The 23,776-nt window shown below is 39.3% G+C and overlaps 2 protein-coding genes across 8 annotated transcripts in view; both read right to left on the bottom strand.

The window, feature by feature from the left end:
• Positions 1-23,776, bottom strand: part of PATL2 (PAT1 homolog 2) — a 741,315-nt gene that overhangs the window by 218,010 nt on the left and 499,529 nt on the right. The gene's annotated exons all lie outside the window — the stretch shown is intronic.
• Positions 1-23,776, bottom strand: part of ZNF592 (zinc finger protein 592) — a 45,051-nt gene that overhangs the window by 2,676 nt on the left and 18,599 nt on the right. For 2 of the 3 annotated variants that reach the window (XM_042475636.1, XM_042475635.1), the window contains exons 3-7: positions 9,911-10,089; positions 7,747-7,923; positions 6,361-6,520; positions 4,331-4,594; positions 3,284-3,396 (exon numbers count right to left, since the gene is read on the bottom strand). In XM_042475636.1, coding sequence (XP_042331570.1) covers positions 3,284-3,396; positions 4,331-4,594; positions 6,361-6,520; positions 7,747-7,923; positions 9,911-10,089 — 893 coding nt within the window. Of the gene's footprint in view, positions 1-13; positions 2,520-3,283; positions 3,397-4,330; positions 4,595-6,360; positions 6,521-7,746; positions 7,924-9,910; positions 10,090-23,776 lie in introns of those variants that run through there. The other variant, XM_042475637.1, reaches the window with a different exon arrangement.

Here is a 23,776-nt window from a genome sequence, read left to right as displayed (position 1 = left end):
AAGAAATACAAAGCAAGATAATGCAATTAGTAGATTCTTGCTCTCATTCTTTGCTAGCACTCATTCCATCTTCTGCCTTCTTCACTATCAGCATTTTGAAAGTTAAGACTGAGAGGGGCTGTCTTTTTGCTTAGGCAACTCTGTGAAATCAGAAGACCATTAGGTTCAATTTGACCGATTCTTCTGCGTATGGGAAAGCTTATTTTTTGCATACAAACTCCCAAGTTCTCCCCAGCTATGGTGGCTATGGGATTCTGTGGGGGGGGGGGGAGGAGCTAATTCAAAAGTAACTTTTCATACACCAGAACTAGCTTTTCAAACTTGCAAACCATCAGAATTCCTCCCTCGTGCCCACATTCTTCCTTCATGCTCAGTTTCATTTTAAGTTACTGGTTGCTGTTCAACCAGCTTTTGCTGTAATGTCAGAAACAGTTAAGTATGGTTAATATTAATCCTCCAAAACACAACTGGAAACCATGGGAACTGCTAGCTTCAGTTTGCCAATTCAGAAGTTACAGCCAAACTCGATTAGTACTAAAGTGCTAAGCAAGAATGAAGCCACAAACAAAAGCAAAGGACCTTGCAAACCTGTGCCTTGTTTCAGAGCCACTAATTTTTTTGTAAAAGAAAAATGTGTCGCCTCTCAACTTGATGACTAACTAGATGTTATTTTAAAAATAATTCTCTATTATCAGTATTTATTAATATTATACATTATCTACAGATGAAAAATAATAATTGCAACTAAAACCTAAATGTTTCAAAAACAAACAAACCCAGAAAAAATTATCAAGTGGGGAAAAAAATCTAATAATTAAATTATATCCTAATTATAGTCTTTTGTCTTTGTGGAATTTTTAAAAATATGTTTACTCTTCATTTCCCAGAACGAGAATGTAAAAGAAAAAAAGATCTTCCAGGAAGGAAACAAGACCAGGAATAAGTAAGGCGGCTCAGAACCCAGACAAATTAATTTGGGACTATAATTTCCATGTTGGGTATCCATGTTGGGTGAGGTTTGGAAAAAGGCTAGTTGCACGGTGAAAACAAACAGTATCAACTTACACTTGTCCAAAATTTAACCCTTTCATTTTTCAGTCCTTCCTCTCCACACACACACACACATACACACACACACCCCGCTACGGGGAAATCCTACAGGGAGGGGGGGGCATATAAATAAGTTGTTGTTGTTGTTATTTCTCTCATTATTTATCCAGATAACCCAATGTAGAAATAAACCCAGATTGGGGAGTGGGAAGCTGCAAGAAAATCAGTGGCCAGGAGAAGAGCTAAGCAACCCTGTTGTCTAACTCTCTTCAATAAAAGCCCACCCTGTCCTTCAGTTCTTGCCTTCAGACCTCCACTTAATGGTCAAATCAATTTGTTTTCTGTTTTATAGTTTGCTTTTCCCCAAAAACTGTTACTCAGGGCAGCTCAGAGCAAGATTAAAAACATTTTTAAAAAGTGCAGATAAAAACACATGATAAAAAGTCATTATCTATGATTCTATCAAATACTTATGACATTAAATCCAACTAAATGAAAAGTCATTTCAAAGGACTTCAATTAAAAAAAAGCCAATTTCATAGCAGGCAGCTAACACAGTCTGGGACACAACTGCTTATCCATTATCTAATTCTGCCCACACATCCCATTATTCCCTTGTTCCTAGTGGCCCAGTTCACATGTTATATTTTGATTCTATCCAACAGTGGCTCTCCCAAAAAATTCCAGGTTTCAAATCAACACAGTTGGCTCTAAATATGAACCTGTGAGTTGACGTAGGCTTCCAGAAAAAGATATGGTTCATGGGATAGTCTTTAAGCAATATTTAAGAACAGCTGAACCACTGTGACAAAAATCTGCATGTCAAATATACACATTTATAGGATTCATTGCCAAGAGCCACGGATGAGTAGCAAAGAATATTCTGTTCCCGAGACAACAAAGGTGACCTTAGCCCTAGATCTTATCTGTACAATGGGAGACAATAAGAACTGTTTCCCTTCTAGAGAAAAGGTAAGAGATTACAGGGGACAAGGATCTGTTTTGTCTTTGTCTTGGTGGGAATTGTAACCATCATGCTGTCTGTGAAGTGTAGGAGTTGAAACTGAAGACTAAACCATCTGATTCAAGGTACATTGTGTTGCTCCAGTACATTGCGTTGCAAACAGCAAAATTCACTTTCCTGCTCAACATTACTCAGTCTGGTTCATTCCTAAAGCTGTACTTTAGTAAAAAGGGGAGAGGAGCATTTTCTTCTTCAAACTTTAAACCAGTGGAACTCCCATGGGGATAATGTATTGCACTCAAGATATTGCTGGACTGCCACTTCTCAACACTTCTAGCCAATATATGAGGAGGGTTAGTGGGAGCCCAACCACATCTAAGGAGCCATACTTTCCATATCCTAGGTTTAAAGGACAGGTTGCTTACCTGTAACTGTAGTTCTTCGAGTGGTCATCTGCGATTCCACACAAATGGGTTATACTGCACCTGCGCAGCAATTTTGTATGCTTTGCAGAGACCACAAAGAAGAAGAAAGCTTTCTTTTTAAAAAGTAGCACGGAGAGTTTTTAAAAATCTAACAGTTAAGTATCTTTATGCCAATTCATAGGTTTTACAGCCATCATCTAAACTGGTTACTTGATCAAAAGTTTGCTTGGCACTTTATTATTAATCAGAGGTCAAAAGCTCCTGTACAGCTGAATCTCCATTTTAGCAATTAACAGACACCAGTAGACCTTCAGGAAATGCCTTGTCTCGTTCATATTCTAACTTTTCTCCAATGTCAGAATAGCAAATGTGCTCTTAAGTCATTTTATTCTAACAATGAGCCTGTGAGTAAGCAAGTGAAATGCCAAAGGCTAGTTTTATGACTTGAATGCAAGTCTCCCACCTCCAAGTAGGTCCCCCCAACCAGCATTCGACCATGGTTCCAGCACTCCTCTTTTTGACACAAAGCTTTTCTCTGCATTCTGCTCTCTACAGGCTGCTGATAAAGGCATTCAGCTGGAGGCCTCAGGTACTCCACTCCTGCTCCAAACAAGGTTAGCACAAACTGAAATAGATACAATCTGATGCTTTCATTATTAATGCCTGACATACTACATTCTTATCAGGGAATCTAGCTGGAAAAAACTAAAGTTCTACTTCAGCTAGCACACAGTCCCTCAGTTTTGTACATCTCAAATCAGGAAGCAACAAGTAACCCACTACATATAACACTTTTGTAGCTTGAAAGACACACAGTGCCATTTTTAAAATGTAGCATACTTACCAACAGGTGTAAACTTTCTTTGCTGTATCGTGATTATTGCGAATATGTCTGCGTAGACTATTGGTGGCATTGAATGACTGATCACACTGTCGACAGGGATATCGCTTCACATTCTAAGAAAGAAACTGAGACTTAGTTCTGAAGTGAAAATGAAGTTGTCTCTGAATTTTGGCTTGATTTCTGTAAAACGGTAGTCCCGGGAACAGCAACTGGCCTGGATCTACACAATCTGGGTCATAACCTAGGCCAAATGTCACTTCATGCAATCTAAGAAGATACATGCTCTTACAAAGTATTGGCTACATCTGTCTAATTCATGAGATGTATCTTTGTAGACATATGGCAAACATACCTACCTGAGAGTCTTGGCCAATCAAAACTCTCAGGTGTGCATATTTCCTAAGGGTCACTTTCCCCCTCTTCTAACATCCCTATGCTTATCAGGTGAAACAGACAGGCTATAAATATGTCTCTTTTGTATGCCATGAAGCAAACCTCAGACATCCGTTTACCACCTGCCTTGAGATAGTCAAGGTTTCTCAACCACAAAGTTGCCCACCTGTAAAATGATCAATCTTACAGTTCTGTGGTGGAGAAAAATCAGAAAATGTTTGTGTTTTTTCAGTTTCTCAGAATTGAAAACCTTTTTTTTTTTTTTAAAATAGCACCACATACAGAGAAAGAAGCAAAATGATATGCTAAAGTGGAAGTGAGGGAACATGTTTCCCTCCACATCAGCAGGACTATAACTACACTGTGACTGGCTGTAGTTTGTGCTACCTTAAGGACATGGGTGCTATAGCTACCTGAGGGACATGGGTGCTGTAGTCCTATGGTGGGTCACAGATTCCCCATCCCTACTTTTTAAAGTTATCTCTGAATCTGATGCTTCTGTGGCAACCTGAGGAGGGAAAACCCCTCAATTCTCTTCTTTCTACCTATGCTCTCATACTATTATGAGACTGCTGAAGGGCTACTGGTACTTTAAATAAAGCTTGTGGGAAGAGTGATAAAAACACAGAGTTCAAGTTTTTATGGAAACCTTACCTTTCCATGGCTTTTCTTCATATGAGACACATAGGTTTCTCGATCAGGGATCAATTGTGAACACTCCCGACAAGTCCAATTGCAAGGTTTTTGCTTGGGCTTTGATTCTGGACTCATATCTTTTGTGGCCAAAGAAGTCTGGGAAGTACCATTGATTACTGACAGCTCCTTTGAAATTGGGAGGATATTACTGTTAGCTGTTGTCTCTGCCTTCTGTCGGATGCTAGTAAGGTCCTCAGGATTATCAGGGACTCCATGGACGCTCTAATGAATAAAATTCAAGTAACTGAGTGTCAGCTTTCAAAAGTAACATTCCTCAAGACAAATACCAAGGAAAAGAGAAGTTGGCCAGCCTTATTTTTAAAAGAGCAAGAAACCATTCTACTTAGGAAGTTTTTTTCAACTTAACATAGCCAGGATTAAACTCAACATGATATATTTCACACATCACATTCTATTCCACCACAACATAAAAAACGTTTAGTTTAAGATTCTGTCAGAATAATATGTTTGTTGTACTTGCTGCAGAAAACATAAAACTGACTTTATGGTCTGGAGGAGTCTGAATTGGGTACTGCTGAGGCAGTCACTCTTATCTTTTGTGTGCTATTGTGATGGCTTATGTCATCATTTTCTGGTTTGATAAAACTGCAGCTTATAGTTACGTTCAGACTACCGTATATACTCATGTATGAGTTGACTTCAAGTCTAAGTCGAGGGTAGGTTTGGGGGCCAAAAATTATGGATTTTAATATGACCCGTGGATAAGTCAAGGGTGCAGCCACCACCTCTGCATCATAGAATAATAGAGTTGGAAGAGATCACAAGGGCCATCCAGCCCAACCCCATTCTGCCATGCAGGAAGTCACAATCAAAACATCCCCAACAGATGGCCATCCAGCAAAAGACCTCCAAGGAAGGAGATTCCACCACTCTCTGAGGGAGTGTGTTCCACTGTGGAACAGCCCTTACTGTCAGGAGTTCCTCCTAATGTTGAGGTGGAATCTCTTTTCCTGTCCTCTGTGCTGCTGCCATGGTCTCCCTGGCTCTTGGTGCTCTGTGAGGTGCTCAAAATGCCATCACTGCTGCCACATCCCCACAGTTCTCTGTCTCTCATCCCTTTAATTCTCAATCTAGCTCAAGGAGGTGCCATTTTCTTATTTTGGAGAAAAAAAGAGTTGAAGAGAGGCTCCCTCCCTCTCAGTCGGACTCTCCAGCTCCAGTGAGTCTTAGGTTTAAAAACAGCAGATAAAAATACTTCCCCCCCCCTCCTTTTCCCAGCCACTGCTTGAGCTCTCTGGCTGAATATTCCCAATTCCCCTTTCTAAACTACAAGTCCCAGAATGCAACACAAGGCAGCCAAATCAGTTAAAATGGAACAGTAACGTTTGCTATAATTTCTTTAGTTTCTGCCCCCTTAAAAACAGCAAAATAGCAGATATTTCCCCCGTCTCCTTTTTCCAAACACTGTTTGAGGGCTGCAGCCAGTGTTGGTTTCTGCCTTTTAAAAAACAGCCGGTCTGTTGAACTCAGCTAAGCTGGCCTCTCCCACCCAGGGCTTGAGAAAAAGGGGAGAGGGGAAGGGTCTATTCATTTGCTCTTAAAAGGGAAGAAACGCCAAATACAGAGCCCAAACAAATACACAAGCAAAGGAGCAGATGGGGATAGTTCTTTTTTTTGTCCCCATGGAGCAAACAGATAGAGAGGCAAGCAGGGATACCTCCACAGTTGCAGCAACTGGGCGGCACTTCTTTCAGGACACCCTCTGCTTTTCCCTCGGCTGCAAAGAAATCTAAAAGAGCTGCGGACGCCATTTTTCTGAGCCACATTACCCGTCTATAAGTCTATCCAGGATTTTTGGACCAACATTTTAGCATTTTTTTTTGACTTATAGACAAGTATATACGGTAGTAAACCATAAGGAGGGTCTCCAAATGGGACTAAAAATCATGGTCTCGTTGTTTGGAGAGTTTGCTCAAATTATAGATTACTTGTTCTGTGCAGGCAAGGAATAATCTTTGGCAACCAACCTTGACATGCTGCATTAACTGAAGTTTCTGCATATATACCAGCTGACAGTGCGGACACTTGAACACTCCTACCATCAGTCTATTGGCATTTTGTTGGAAGTGTTCTTGCAGAAGCCTCTTCTTGTTAAAGACAGTCTCACAAGAGCATTTGTAGATCACCCTGGAACAAATTATATTCACAATAAGATTCTGCTTCCCCCAAACAGACCAGTGAAACAAAACAAAACTCCTATTTCAGAAATCAATGTTATTTAAGAAGAAAATATGTTCTGCACTGTCAAGAAATAAATAAAACATGTTCCCCTAGAAACCAATACATACAGCTCCCATAAATCTTCAGTCAGTGAGGCCAGTGGCAAGTGTTTTCGACAACAGAGACAATGACAACCCTTAAATCATGGCTTTAAGGGGCATTACATATAAAACCAAATTTCTTATAGAAAAGAGATTTCACAATTTGTGGCTTAATGCAGCCACACTTCCTGGGCCCAGAACTCCTAGAGCTTGAATTACTGCTTTCAATGTATTTCTTTTAATTATTTAAAATAATTTTTGGCTCTCTTATACCATAAACCACTCTTAAGAGCAACATGAAATACGAAAACAATGAATGTTAGAATAAATAAAAAAACAGTGCTAATAATAACAGGACAACAATAAGAGACATCCCACCTGAAAACCATAATACAAATAAATAAAAAACCTCACTGCATTCAGATCCACTAGCAGATGTGTACAGATGTAACTGGGTGCAGTTTCTAAACCATCTTGAGGTATTGTAAGCAGGTTTGTTTGTGATTAATCACTTTGCTATATTATTATTATTATTATTATTATTATTATTATTATTATTATTATATTTATTTGTAAACCGTTCTTTTCTCAGGACTGGGACTCAGAGTGGCTTGACAGCATTAAAAACAGTACAATTAAAAAAAGTACATTAAAAAGGAATTAAATGATTACGGTATTGTATAGGGAGCTGATTCTCAAGATATACTGTATGTTAACAAACACATTATGATGAACTGCTCTTTGCTTAAATAAAAATGTGAACAGAGTTTTAAGAACAGATGGCTGCACAATTTAATCTTAGCAATAATTAGCATACAAGACTTTTATGTAACCCTTGATTTCTTTCAAAGAAAATGGGTGCAGATCCAATTACTAACATTCTTCTATAAGGCAAGTCAACCAACATGTTTGCTCTCAAATTGCTCTTTGAAAAAGAGAGGTTTTCTGGGTGTGTGTGTATAATATAGAGATAGATAATCTTGCACAAAAGGGCCTAAACAACAGAGCACATGTAGATGGCAAACTGGGTAAGGAAGGGAAACTGCCAAACTATTGTGGACAGTGTGAATATTTACCCAGAAAGACACTTACTGAGATGTCTTGTGAGGTTCTGCAGGGTGCTGGCTAGTGATGTGAGCAGTGGTGCTATCTGCAGACTTGAAGGCCATGGGACAGAATGAACACTTGTGGAAAACTTCACAGTGTTTCTCATGAATATGCACTTTCAGCATTGCTTGTGACATGAAGACAACCCCACAGTGAGTGCACCTAGAGAGAGAGAGAAAAGGAAACAAAGAGAAAGAGGCTGTTAAGCTAAACACTGCACAAACAAGCAACCTTGAGATTTCCCAGATTTCTTCAGTGAATCCTTTGGTAGTGGCCTGGAGGGAATAGTGAAAGTAGGGAAATTCATATATTGCACAATACCCGTCAAGTCTGGCTATTCAGTGGGAGAAAGAAATGCAGGACTGAACTCTGAGGATGCAATACTGTCACTCGGTATAAAAGAGAATGAAAAAATTAAATCGGACAGAGCAACATTCTGTCTCCAACTGCAGTTAAACAATCAGAATGAAAAGGTTGCTAAAGCTTCTAGCTTGCGACCACTCTACATAAAAAGAAAGAAAAGAAAGAAGTTTAATTGGTTGACACTGCAATTCAAGCAATAATGACAACTACTGGCTTATTAAGACACTGGTTTAGTAAGACACATGTGCACTGAGAAGAGAAGAACGGATTTCATGGAACCCCTCTCTTTTTGCCTAACACTGTATATAAACAGAGTTCCCATGGACAAGGAACACCTCCAGTGGGTAGAAGAGTTGGAGAAAACATAGCTCTGCTTGAGACTCTGTTGGTCAGAGCAGGTCACACTATGTTGGATGGACTGGTGACTCAGAGTATGTCAGCAGCGGGGTGTGTGTGTGTGTGTGACTTTTCTATCCTTCCTCTTTTAATTACCAATCATCTCCAGTTGTTCAATATAAGGGGGAAATGCAGCATTGTGTATACATTCTTAGAATAATTCACCCAATATACTGTTTCCAAAGCAAGAGCCTGAGGCTATAATTATTGTTAAATATTTCCCTTCTGCTGGAATAGATTAAATCCGGCTCAAGGCTATTTTAACAGCTTCTGTGCTTTGGGAATGCAACAACAAAATAGAATGTAGTGATCTGTAATGTTTTACTGCACACTCTACTTTTAAGTGCTTATGAGATCAACAGGAGGTCTGGGATTCATTAAAAAAATTATTATGAATGTAAAATAAAAAGTGCAACCATCTATTCACAGCCAAACTTGGTGTCTTTTTTCCTTTTGCCGAGACTCAATTTGGCAACATGTGGGCTACCCCTCTTTCATTTTTCAGGCTACCTCTATACCAGAAAAGAGAACCTCAATTTGTTGAAATTATAAATAGGCAATCATGGATGATTGATCAAAATTCTAGACTGGAGAGAGAAGTAGGTTAGAAGCAAAAAGCAACCTACGTATATTTAATGCAATGTAAAAGCAACCATCTATAAAGAAGCCAGATACACATATAAGAGGCATAAGGGGAAGAAAAAGTGTGTGTGTGCGGGGGGGGGGGGATTACCAACTAGCGGCAACTCTGTTTTTTGGACGAGAGCCAATGAAGCACACACAAAACTGAGGCTCTCTTTCAAATGTATTAAGATTTACAAAACTTTCAGCATTATGATGGATACCGAACAAAATTTCTTCAATTTAAAGTGTGTTCAAATTAAAATGTAACTATTATTAGCCATAAAGGTAGTTAAATAATCATTATTCATGCCCCACATGAAACAATGCTCTCTTGCAAGCCTACCATCACTTAGAAATCTACCAAACAAGTTTTACTCAGTTACTCCCCCCCAACTACAACTCCCAGAATCTCCCAGTCAGCATGGCCCCATTGTCCAGCTAAAATCCAGATATTTATAATTTTTCTATCCAAGCTCGTTTCCCTGCAACTTTGACATAGAACGTTCATCTTCAAATTCTCTATAAAGCATGTGCTTCCTGAAGGCACTGTAGAAGAGAATGTGTAGGAGGAGGATAAAACCTTATCAGCATCTGCAGGTCTAAAACTGTTACCCTGTCTGATCACAAAAGAAGCTTGTGGCAAAGATTCCTTTGATTAAAAAAATGATCTGAAGTTCATTTACCCCCTCCCCTCCACTGCCCTTTCCTCTCAATGTGTATTAAATGTTGTGAAGCATTTTTCCCATTCTCTGTATTTAGTACAAACCTGTAGCCAACTTTGCGTGAATAATGCAGGCAATTCTCTTTGACATGGGTTTGGAAATATGCCGACCGGCAAATGGCACCACACTCTGGGCAGCAATAAGGGGATTTGTGAGCGTGGATTCTTTGATGAGCACAGTAACTGCACTTGTTAGGCAACAGCATCTGGCACACTTGACATGTCTAAGGAGTAAAAAAGGTTACAATTAGCCACACCATCTTACAAAGACATCTGCATTTTTCACATTTCCTCAGCCCTCTCATCTTTCTTGCACTTTTAGCTCTAAACAATTTCCTCCTATCCTTACTACTCCTTTCCAACCCTGTCCTCTCTTTACCTGTCTATTTTAGGCTCTTTTGGAAGGGTCCATGTCATTTCTACATTTCTGTGCATTGCTCAAATGTTGCTGGCATTCAGTACTGATAAGCAGTACACACTTTATATGGAATGACTCTGCTTTCTTCCAAAGAGGAATCTGCAGTAAAAAAAGACGTCTAGCACAACCCCTATTCTATTCCTTAAACAGCAGAGAGCAAGCACAACATTTGATGCAAAGAAAAGATATAGAATCATAGACTCGTAGAGTTGGAAGAGACCACAAGGACCATCCAGTCCAACCCCCTGCCATGCAGGAACTCTCGATCAAATCATCCCAACAGATGGCCATCCAGCCTCTGCTTAAGGACCTCCAAGGAAGGAGACGCCACCACTCTCCCAGGAAGTGTATTCCACTGTCGAACAGCCCTTACTGTTGGGAAGTTCCTCCTAAAGTTGAGGTGGAATCTCTTTTCCTGTAGCTTGCATCCATTGTTCCAGGTCTTATTCTCTGGAGCAGCAGAAAACAAGCTTGCTCCCTCCTCAATATGACATCCCTTCTAATATTTAAACAGGGCTATTCATATCACCTCTTAACCTTCTCTTCTCCAGGCTAAACATCCCCAGCTCCCTAAGTCGTTCTTCATAGGGCATGGTTTCCATACCCTTCACCATTTTAGTCGCCCTCCTTTGGACACATTCCAGTTTCTCAACATTCTTTTTGACTTGTGGTGCCCAGAACTGGACGCAATATTCCAGGTGGGGCCTGACCAAAGCAGAATAGAATGGCACTATTACTTCCCTTGATCTACACACTATACTTCTATTGATGCAGCCTAAAATTGCATTGGCCCTTTTAGCTGCCTCATCACACTGTTAACTCATGTTCAACTTATGCTCTACTTGGACTCCTAGATCCCTTTCACATGTAGTCTCCTTAAGCCAGGTGTCCCCCATCCTGCATGTATGCATTTTGTTTTTTCTGCCCTAAGTGCAGTACCTTACACTTTTCTGTGTTGAATATCATTTTGTTAGCTTTGGCTCAGCTTTCCAGTTTATTCAGGTCATTCTGAAGTTTGATCCTGTCTTCTGGGTGTTAGCTACTCCTCCTAATTTGGTGTCATCTGCAAATTTGATAAGTATGCCCCTAACTTTGACATCCAAGTCATTAATAAAGATGTTGAACAGCACTGGGCCCAGGACAGAGCCCTGTGGGATCCCACTAGTCACTCCTCTCCAGGATGAAAAGGAGCCATTGTTGAGCATCCTTTGTGTTCGGCCAGACAACCAATTACAAATCCACGTAACAGTTGCCTTATCTAGCCCACATTTTACAAGCCTGTTTCCAAGAATGGCATGGGAAACCTTGTCAAAGGCCTTCAGTATCTCCCTTTTGAGAAACTCCCATCCATCTGAACTCTCTTCTCTTTTAGTATTCCTCACCATGGAATCACCCCCAATACTTCTCTGGGTTTACTGAAATCCGCTCTCCTAAAGTTTAGAATGCCTGTCTATGCCTGGCTTCTCCTTTCCATTGTATAATAAATTCCAGGAGAACATGGTCACCTCCACCTAATGATCCCACCACTTGCACCCCATTAACCAAGTCATCCCTGTTGGTTAGGATCAGGTCTAAAATAGCTGATCCCCTCGTTGCCTCTTCCACCTTTTGTACAATGAAATTGTCTTCAAGGCAAGTGAGGAATTTGCTAGACCTTGAGGATCTGGCTGAGTTTGACTTCCAGCAAGTATCAGGATAGTTGAAGTCACCCATCACTACTACATCTCTCCTTTTTGATTGTGTGGTCATCTGTTCTAGAAAGGCATCATCCAATTCCTCCCTCTGACTTGGGAGTCTGTAGGAGAATATGAATATTCTTCTGCCACCAACAGAGTGTTGGTGATGAAGATAGGCCAAGCACCTGTCTCTATTCGATGCAGATTTGGCACCATGTTTTCTGGCATCATGGAAATATAATTTAATTGCCCTTCACCAGAGAGTGTCTTCTGGACCACAGCCAGTGATGTGGTTCAGGGGGCCCAAAAGCAAGAAAACAGCAGCTGACTCTCTTCAAGGTAACACCTTCTTACTTTGTGTAGCAAGCAAACAACAGCCTCACTGGCTTAGGAAAGGCTTTGAGAGCAGTGTCACTCATGAAACAGGACATGAGGAAAAGGGCTTCAAACTATCCCAACTTTATTCTGCATCTGAAGAACACCACCATGGCTCTTTGCAACCTCACTATGCTAGGTGCAGGGACAATCCAGCTGGTTACTGTGGAGTCTTCCCAAAATAATTTTAGAAACTCTGGCTGAGAAGTGCTTTCCTTTTTGAAAAACGTTTGCAAGAGATCTTAGAGTCTGACCTTCTCCCTGTATTCTAAGAAAAGCTTGTTCTCAGCCCTGTGCACTATCATCTAAACCTAGTTTCTTCTGATGGTCTGGACAGGTTTCCTTCATTTCCTTATGGGATTGACAAATAAGGATCTTAATTAATTAATTAATTTCTCTAATTTCTCTCCTTCCTGACTTTCTCTCAGCATGGGATCCAAGGAAGCTTACAATACACTATTGACAAAAACAAAGTACAGCTAAAAACCTAATAGAAGTTTAAAAACCATTAAAGAGGCAATCCTATTAAAAACTCTAATTCGAAACATCTTAAATAGTAATGAAGATAAAAGTATAGTACACTCCACTGAAAAATCCTTTTGCCACAAACAGTAAACAGCCAAGTGCTATTTAAATTAAAAAGAATGTGCTTGATGGAGAAAAGAGAGCAGAGTGGGGGCCAATGAAGTCTCCTGAGATAAACTTTGAGAGAGTGACTCCCTTTTAGATTGGTAAGTACACTAGGCTCTTCTTGCTTGCAGGCTTGTGGAATGAGCCATCTTCCCAACCCTCATTTTTTGTTTTTTTGTTTCTTATGCTAACTGCCTACTAGGAAGAGCCTAAAAGGTAGTCTGCCTGCCTGCAATGTATATTTGAGTCCTCTGGTTCCTCCACAGTCTTCAGACATAGGCTTGCAAAGTTTATAGACTGTTAGGTACTAGAGACGGAATTCTTGGTGGCTACTCAGGCTGTGGAACACCCTTCCAAGGGAGCCTAGGTTGACCCCCACTCATTTGCTCTCCTTTCACCAGCAGACACAGACCTTTTTATTCAAAAAGGCTTTTAATGATTAATTGATTGCAGCGAATCTGTTGGGAGGGAGGGCTGTTGTATTTTAATTTAGGTTTCATTTGGACATGACTACACTGTGGATGTATTACAATCTCGGCAAAATGTAGCAAAATACTGTCAGTCAATCGTTAAACATTAGATTTTTCAGCACTACTGTGTGGGTTTCTTTTTAGTACCAAATAATGAAACATCCTTTCAACTATACATGTATGGTTTTCTCTTTTGAGGCTATGATTATTTGTAAGTTTGTAGCTGCTGCCTAGACCTAAATATTCTAAAGGCACCAGATCCTGTGTGATCTTAGAAGCTAAGCAGAGTCAGCCCTGGTTAGTACTTAGATTGGACACTGAAAGAACTGGCAACCCATCTCTGAGTATTTTTTGCCTATGAAATTCATGGGGTCCCGTAAGTCAGCAGGCAACCTGAAGGCACACACACACACAGCTGCTGCTTCTGCTTAACTAACTAGATTTAGTTACACCACCCTTGTCCAATCTGTGTTCTCCAGAAGTACTGATCTACAACTCTGTTCACCCCTACCCAGCATGGTCATGTAGGATGGAGATGATAAGAGTTTTTAGTCCAACAACCCTGGAAGGCACCAAGATGGATTACAGACATAGCAGAAAGTGAAACAGTAGGCCCTCCATAGCCCAGATTTTTTATCCATGGATTCAACCATCCCCAACTTGAAAATGTTTTTTAAAAAATAATAAATTTTAAAAATCCTGATTTTGCCATTTTATACAAGGGTCCTGATTTTACTATACTACTGTATTTAATGGCACTTGAGCATCCACAGATTTTGGTATCCATGGGGAATCCTGGAACCAAACCCCAACGGCTACCAAGGGCCCACTATATACATACGTAAACACAACACACACATTTTTTAAACAGTCCCTGAAACAAAAAACAACAGTGAGGTGAAGTGAGGTAATATAAGATCAGTCAACTATGGAATGACACTGTGTGCACAAGTGTGTCATTTTGTCCTCTCTTTAGCATATCCTGCTTTCTATCCCTGGACTTGCAGAAGTAGAAAGGTTTGCCTGGCTGGGTGAAGCCGGCACAGACCCATAATGGCATAACATGGTTTGTCATTAGATCTGACCAGAGTTTGAAAAGGATACCTTTTTGATCTACAATTCCTAGAATGCCCCACCCATGCTTCTAACTGGCCAAGTATCTTTTAAAAATGAAACATCTGATCCTAGCCCAATTCCATAGCAATGAAGACTCTATATTGTTATATAATGATTCTTTAATGTTATATAAATACTCTCTATTGTTATCTGTCTTTAGAAAATCCATAGGATGAAATTCCTTTACTCTCTTTATTTAAAACACTAAAAGTATGTAGATGCAGCTAGGCTGGCCCACTGGGGAAAAACCTCAGAATCCACAGTAAGACATACCCTTATTTGTACTAAATAACCTTTTTAACAATGTGACAAGATGGGGGAGGAGGTAAATGCAGACAACAGAAAAAGTTACCATACTTGTCAGCAGCTTGTAATGATGTGGAATGCAGGAATTTTGAAGATATACTGAATAAACCTCTCAAAGCACAAGACTGATTGATTATCACTTAAATGTATTTTAGGTTCTTGAGAGAGAAAAAAACAGAAATGAATATGCCTCTATTTTTAAAACTATGTAGGAGTTACTTCCGTCTCAGTCCAGTTTTGTGTGCAAAATTCCTTCTGCAGCCGAGCTCGACATGGAAATCAACCTGTACTTCTTAGTCTCATGGGCTCTACACACAGGCCGGAAGACCCATTCCCCATCCCCAGCCTGGCATAATCCTAGAGTCCTAGAATTATGGAAGAGACCCCAAGAAGGGCCATCCAGTCCAACCGCCTGCCATGCAGGAACTCACAATGAAAGCACCCCTAACAGATGGTCATCCAGCCTCTGTTTAAAAATCTCCAAAGGAGGAGACTCCACCACTTTCTGAGGAAGGAGTGTGTTCCACTGTTGAACAGCTCTCACTGACAGGACGTTCCTCCCAATGTTTAGGTAGAATCTCCTTTCCTGTAGTTTGAAACCATTGCTCCAGGCCCTATTCTCTTGGAGCAGTAGAAAACAAGCGCTCTCTGGACACAATCCTGTTTAGATGATGCAGGCCAACAGCTTCAGGCTGAAAACAGAGTCCCTAGATAAGATTCTGGCAAATCTGGGCCAACCCAGCCCAACCAGACCGTAGCCTAGTCTAAAAACTCCAGCTGTTTGCAGTGAAGTTTTCCAGAAACTACTACAACAAACAGCAGTGTAGATGGCCTCATGACCCCTTACATGCTACTGCTGCCTCTTTTCTCCATGCAGGCCTCAATCAGGCCTGTGACACCAGCATCTCCATGGCAGGCAGGAGTCTGAACATCCGCCTGTCACCATGCTGGACCAGGTATATGCTGGGGACCTGGAACCACAAGCAGGATACTACGGGGCATGCTCATGTATTCAGCTCCCTCCCTCTTTTGACCTTCACCTCCATTTTAACATCCTGCCTGATGAAGAGCCCTGATGAACTCAGAGACTTGGTGACTATTATGTGACATTTTAGTATGTCTCAATAAATATACTACCCACTTGTGGGTTTTGGCCTAGATGCCACATAACAACAAAAAAAAACACTGCTTGTGTAATTGCATCATGTTTTATAGGCACAGAAGCAGCAGGACAAGAGATTGTGTACATATGCAGTCCACTGTACAACTGCAACAAGAAACTGTTGTACCCTTCCCTTGTGGCTAGTTCTACAAATGTACAAAGGATCGTGTGCTAGTGCAATACAACTACTTGATCCAGGCTTCTGAATTTTCTCTTTGTCTGCATTCTTTAACAATCTTTCACCTGAATTTTTTTTAGCATGTAACATATTCCTGTTTCCCTTCTAGAGAAAAGCAGCTTTCTGCTGAGTCAGTAACTCCAGGCAACTACAAAAAGCTCACTCACACTTAGTCACTGCTTTTCTTAATTAGGCCAACAAAAAAACCTTTGCCAATGAGAGAAATGCTCGATGCATTATTTCTTCTTAATCTACCTGTGCCAGTCAGAAGAAAAGCATATGGCCCCATTATTTGCTGGCAAACATTCACTAGCTAAACCAGGAGTTCCAGAGCTTACTCATTTATTACTGAAACTGTAAGAGTTTCCTTTGTTGTGACTGATACCTGAGTTTTATGGGATCAAGTGCTGACATTTTCCCTGCCTCTTTTCAAGTGCTCTGTGCATGCCAGGTAACAGAAAACTAGTAGTTCCTCACAGACAGTGGGAACCTGGGAGTAGAGCATGGAGAAATTATTTTTGCATTACAATTCCCAGAATCTCTCAGCCAGTCCAACCAATAGTCACTCTGGCTGAAGAGCTGTAATCCAAAAAAGTAACTTTGCCACCAATACTGTGTCCAGATGACTGATGCCTACTTACACATGATGTACTGTACAGCAAAGGAAAGATCTTGTGATTACATTTCTCCACATACATGAGCCTAGTACCCTTTGAAGGATGATCTCTCCATCTTACTTCTCCATTAAACCTAGCTTCCATTTTAAAATAGGAAATACTACAGAGTTTGGAATGCATGGTTACTTAAAAAGCTTTCTTACACCATCAGTTCTTGTAATGAACAAAATAAATCACATTGGTCAACTCTTAATGCTTATGTTACCACTACCTCACATTTGCCCAGATCACTTTCAGGAACTGATGACTTATGGAACTTTGTGGAACTGAAATAAATAAACGTTTTTAAAAAACTACTTCAGGAGTAACCAAAACATTAGTGTAAAAATTAATAAAGTATACATAAAGCAGCATAAATAAATAAAATAGGAAAGGCTGCTTCACATGCAACTGATATCTGAAACAGGCATTGCATGTAAAGTGTACATGCTTTCTATATGTAGTTTTCTAATATGAGTGATGACAGCACACTTCTGTTCTGTCACATGTGCACATGGATACTGTACTGGATAACTGCAGCCTTCCATCATCACAAAATAAAATTTATAGTATCTTAAACAGTTCATGTTTATGACAGCTTTTTGCAAATCAAAATATTTATGCTATGCTACTTTGCCAGCGTGGTGCAGCAGTTCGAGCACTGGACTACAACTCTGGATACTGTTGTTGAATTCCCACTGGGCCATGAAACCCACTGGGTGACCTTGGGCAAGTCACATGCTCTCAGCCTCAGAAGAAGGCCATGGCAAACCTCCTCTGAACAAATCTTGCCAAGAAAAACCCATGACAGGTTCACCTTAGGGTTGCCATAAGTTGGAAACAATTTGAAAGCACATAAAACACACATACATTATGCTATAAATGTTCAGAAAGTATACTCAGGATTTAAAAGGAAACATACTCATGTTTTGCTCTTGATGTTCCATGTGTGTGTTCCTCATTTTTAAGTACATGCAGGATTTTAGCCTTAACTTAGGTTCTTTTAAACCTCATTGTGTTCATTGATGACATCTGATTTATTGTAGCTATGGTAAAAAGCTAGCTATATAGAAGCTTTTAGCTCCAGTATCAGGTTGTGGCTGGTGAAGATGGGAGGCATTTTTACACTGATGTTTTTGGTGAATTCTGAAGTGAAGTAGTTTTAATTGTTGTACTTATCTCAGCATGATTATGTAAGCTATTAAACTGGATTGGGGCCACAGGGCTGCTGGTGAGGTTGCCCTGGCCCCAATCCAGCGCGAAAAGGGGCGGGTGCAGGCCACCCCTTTGGGGAGTTCTGCATCGGGCCCCAGTTACTCTTACTGGAATCCCACATCTTGGAAGCCAAGCAGGGTCAGTTCTGGTTAGTACTTAGGTGGGAGACCACCAGCAAATGTACTTATAAATTCATATATAAGTCTAGATATTTTAGTCAAAAAACTGCCCTCCTTTAACACTTATTTTGAAAAAGGAACCATCTCCTGGTCAAAGACAAGAGTGTAATCTGTTCTGGAAACACTGACCCCTCTCTACTCTCTCATCCATCCAGCTTTTAGGTTGAACACAAACAGTTATGTCTGCTAGAATTTTGTAAGTTCTTTGGCATTGTTTTCCTTTGCTTAATCCTTTAGCTTCGTTGTTACATGCCCCTAAGTTTTACCCTTGACTTATCCACAGGTCCTATCAAAGTCAAAACCTGCTCTCAACTTATACATGAGGTCAACTTATTGTTGAGTATATATGGTAATACCAGGTGATGTTTGCTATATTTCAGAGGAAGGAACTGGCAAAACCACCTCTGAGTATTCCTTGTCTAAGAAAGCCCTTTGAAACTCATGGGGTTGCCATAAGTCAATAGGCAACTTGAAGGCAAGTACATGCACATGTGCGTACACACACACACAGGCAAGACCTCCTTCCTTCCTGTTGTCTTTCCACTGTCAAACATAGACCTTTTTGAACTTTCTGGCAACTGAACTTACTTGCTGTGGAAATAATAATAATAGTAATAGTAATAGTAATAATAATAATAATAATAATATTCTGCTTTATCTCAAAGGAATTAAAGCTGATTACAGCAATAAAATAACATACAATTTAAGAAATACAGTACAATTAAAAGCCCCAGAGCCTCCAGCCCTCCCCCAAATTATAAAAACATTAATCAACCCCTAAAAAGAAATTAAACAAGAAAATTTAAAACATTCCAACACAGTACAGAATTAGGTGAATGCTGTTCCTTTCTTTCATTGCTGTGCTTTTAAACTTTATTTAAACTTTATTTTAAACATTTTAGGCTTTTCCTTAATGTCACCATTAAGGTACACAACAACAGATGCTTTTAGTCATATTGATCTCTTTGTTGCTCTTTTGTGACTTCAAGTCATTTCAGACCCATGGTAACCCCAAAGTGATCCTATCATGGGGTTTTTGTGGCAGAATTTGTTCAGGGGTTTGCCTTTGCCTTCCTGATTTAAGATGTCTTATGTTTCTAGTGATTACAACCCAAGAGATACCCTATCCAGTCCAAAACCAATCATTTCTATCAAGACTTGCCTCATTCCTGGAATCTAAGCATTGAATATATCACTGTTATCCCAAACTGTGAGACGTCAGCATAAGGAACAGGAATTCAGGTTAAGATTATCTCCATGTCTGTGCTAAACCTTCTGAGCAATACTGAAAGTAAAGCTGGAAAGAGTTTCCAAACAAAACGGTTTGATAACTCTGCTTGCTGTCTTAGTAGCGGCAGAGAAAGATTCAAGATAGAGCTTCTTATGTATTCAGCAAGTCTACAAAGTTTTAACTGCACAGTATAATTATGGATATGATTCTCAAATTTAATAACAAAGGCAACAAACACAAAACATGGCTAATCCCAGGAATGCAGGAATGTTGTATTTATCCCGGCTATACCAGGTACCACTTGGCAGCCATACTTGTTCTAAGTTATGAAGTTTGTTGATCTGCTCTCCTGCAGTCCAGACAGCTTCTGAAATTGATTCATGACACTAAAATGGCAGCTGAGATGTAATCAACAAGGTTCTTCTAAAAATAAATCATACAATAACATGAAGTACTATTTGCGTTTTTGAACTTTTTCTATAACTCCCTTCAGGCTTCATCAGCAGAAAGAGACACCTTTGAAAGCTTTCAGAGAGTTGAAGAAAACTGAACCTGAAGAGGAAACTGGTCAAAACCTTAAACCTTTGAGTCTCATGACCTCAATTTTTTTTTTTTTACAACTGAATCTTCACCACAAAGAACAGCAGCACAAAATAAACTCAAGATTGCTAGTTCAAAACAATTCCAGTTTGGTACACCATCCCTGGTTCTGCTGCTTCCCCTCCAAATGCTCTCTCTTATTTGAGTTCTGCTATAAACATAATGTTCTTGCTTTCTTAATAACACACACAAAATGAAATAACATCCAAAGCCCACGAAACAACTAATCAAAATCTACAAAATACATGATGCAAGCTTTTGAAGCTCCACTGGCTTCTTCATCAAACAAAGGTGTTAAAAATCATACAAGATTTTTAAAAGGCAAATTGGAACAAGATGCATCTGTCTCTTCTTGGAAGGATCTCAATGATCAATATGATTGGAATAGGGACATTTAAAGATTCATTTGGCAGGGGAAACGCCCTAGAATCAGATTAAAAATTTTACAGGATGCTAAAGAAAGAGGAGGCCTTACTGTTCCCAATCTTCAATTATACTTTGAGGCAAGTTAGCGTCATATGTATTAAAGATCGGATAAGATTAGAAAATAAAAGAAATTTGGAGTTGGAAGGGGAAGGTTTAAAATTTGGTTTGCACGCATGTTTGTTATATGAAAAAGAAAAAGCCGATCAAAAGATAAATAATCATTGTTATAAGGAAACTCCTATTGACAATATGGGAAATGGTTTACCTATAAGGAAGTAACAATGAAAGAAGATGGAAAAATTAAACTTAAAACACAAGAGGAGTTACTCAAATTAGGATTCAATCTAGGCTGGTTTGCTTATAGATAGATCAGGGAAAGATTGATATTGGATCAAAAAGCATTCAGATCAGAAGTGAAAGAGCCAGAACTGGAGAAAATATTAAGCAGGCCAAATACAAAAATGATAGCTAAAATGTATGAAAAATTATTAGAAATAGAAATGGAAGAATAATTAATAAAAGACACAATTATTAATTGGGCAAAGTGTGTGGGCCACTCCATTCAATTAGAACAATGGGAACATATTTGGAATAAAGGTATTAAATATACAGCATCATATAATTTGAGACAAAATTGGTGCAAGATGTTTTATAGGTGGTACCTCATTCCAGACAAAACAGCCAAAATTTATAAACAACATGATGATAAATGTTGGAAATGCAAAGAAATAAAAGGAACATTCTTCCATGGCTGGTGGAGCTGCAAACATGCAAGGCAATATTGGGAAAATATAAAATCATTAATCTGTAAAATCCTACATATTAAATTAGATTTGAAACCCGAATACTTTCTTCTATGTCTGTTTGAGGACGAAACTGAAAAGAATGGAGGAAGGTATTTTATATGACAACCAGTGCCAGACTGATTTATGCACATGAATGAAAAACACAGAATATTCCAAGAGTAGACAATTGTACGAAGAAGCTACTAGAATGTATAGAAATAGATAAATTAACACAATTGTTAAGAGATGACTCACTAGAAAAATTCAATAAAGACTGGGATTTAGTATTTGTAAATTTGAAGGAACAATGGGTGAAATAGTACTATGATTTAAGGTTACTGCTAGAAAGTTAAAACTAAGAGAATAAGGCTTGTTATATAAAGATAAGATAACAAACATAGTATATGATAAGACTATAGGAAAACAATGATAATTTAAATTAGTGAAATAAGTTGAACTTATAGAAAAGTAGCTAAGGTGGTAAATCAATAGGAGAAAAGAGGTATATATAAATAAGATTTAGACTGACAGTAGGAATTATATGAAAGGAGTAAAATAAGATCGATAGACGAGAAGGTAGGAAACACAAGGCTGAGTGGTGAATGTAGGGGCTAGAGTAATAATTATTGAATGGAAGGATAATACTAAGAGAGAGATAAGTAGGTTGTAGAGGGTAAGAGTAGGTGTTGGAAGAGAAAGAGGAGAGTAAGTTGGGATGAAGAACGACAGAGAAGATGGAAAGAAAAGGTTGGAACGGAAGAAGAAAGGAAGTTTTAGGTAGAAAGAGAATGATAGAATGATAGAAGAATTTAATAGACAGTAAGCATAGAAGATGTGATGTTTGTTGGGGGTATGTACGTTATATAGATGTTTGTTGTTTAAATTGTCAAATAAAACTAGATAGATAGATAGACAGACAGACAGACAGACAGACAGATTTTTTTAAAGTGACAAAAGTTAGTCACAGGCCTGCATTTTCCCAAGATGTTGTTGGTGCAGTGTCCTGTATTGAGATAGTATGGAGGGGTACAGACATAAGCAGGCCTTTCCTCCTTCTGGCCATATATCACTGGGAACAAAGCATTCCAAAGTCCAGAAGATAAAATTTGAATTCCATTAGCAATACAAAAAGGTGCTTCTTACTGAGGCTTCCCTTTTTAGGAATTCCTTGTAGCAACTGAAATGCAGTTTCTTCACATCCATATTCTAGGGTAGACGTGTTGGCAAAGTACATCCAACATTCACAAAACAGTAATACCTTTATTCTTGCATAATGTATTTTCTGCATTTTGGTTGGCTGATTAAAGGTATCACTGTTTTGTGCATTTCAGATGTTACTGGACTTTGCTATATGGCCAACACAGCTATGCCTGAATACAGTACACACTAAAAATGTACAGTATTTTTAGTGATGCTCCTCCCTCCACACCTTGGCACAAATCACAAGTTCATCTAGTCTTCAACATGTTTTAAGATTTATGTCAGCAACCAGGTTTAACCAAGGTTCATTCTAAAATCACAGTTTTACTCAGCTGCGCTTTCAAAAACAGTTTCCAAGCTTAGTTTCAAATCTCAGTGAATAACTACTTTATGTTTTAAATCAGCACAAGGGAGGGAGAGGGAATCACTAAAGAATGGAGTGCACAATACTGTGAACTGCTCTCTGGCCTTTAATCGTGGTTAAGTAATTGGATTTGTGACATCTGTCCTATTACTTTAACCAAAAAAAAAAGTACCAAGAGGATATTTAAAAAGCATTACCTGGAACAGTTTTGGTGTTTCTCTGATCTCAGCATAAACTGCTAAACAGCCAGAATAGCATTCCAGTGCTGATGAGGAGACGGCAAAGGCAATAAGCAGCAAAGGAAGTGGTTTTTAAAAGGTCCAAAAGCAGCACATTATGGTATCAGATCAGGCCCAAACATCAAAATAACTGTCAGGTGAGATGTTGGAGGATCAAAGGCAGTGTTAAGTATATTACAGAAAAACTCTCTACTGTTGTGAGAGATGTCGCTGCTATCTCTACCAATGTGGAGTTACAAGTCGGGGTTGGCTGAGTGTGAACTATTTCATAACAGCAAATCTGGAATATGTGACTCTCTCTACTCGGTGTTGCAAATCTATAATGTCAGGCTGAACTCTTCCCCTGTGTGAACTTGCTCAACGCTCTGCCCTTAAGGGAATTAAATGTTTACAATAACAAAAATCTAAGGAGTACAGCTAATCTGACCAAAATCCAGCAATGTATAGAGACAGTGGCACAAACTGGAAGGCAGAACTGAATTTCATCCCATTGGGTTTATTCCAAGCATAAGTCTCAACTCCAACCTACCATTTTCCATATGTAGGCTTCCACAGGACTACTTTGAAGAACATGCACACAGAAAGGAAAATATTATGTCGACAGAGGCCTCATGTTGCACACACACACACATAGAAGCTACTCTGAAATAATCTGCACTCTGCTGCTAAATTAAACCACAGCTCT

This window comes from Sceloporus undulatus, chromosome 6 (genome assembly GCF_019175285.1).
Source record: "Sceloporus undulatus isolate JIND9_A2432 ecotype Alabama chromosome 6, SceUnd_v1.1, whole genome shotgun sequence".
Lineage (NCBI taxonomy): Eukaryota > Metazoa > Chordata > Lepidosauria > Squamata > Phrynosomatidae > Sceloporus > Sceloporus undulatus.
The sequence above is the reverse complement of the archived record's forward strand: the minus strand, read 5'-3'. Positions and strand labels throughout refer to the sequence as shown.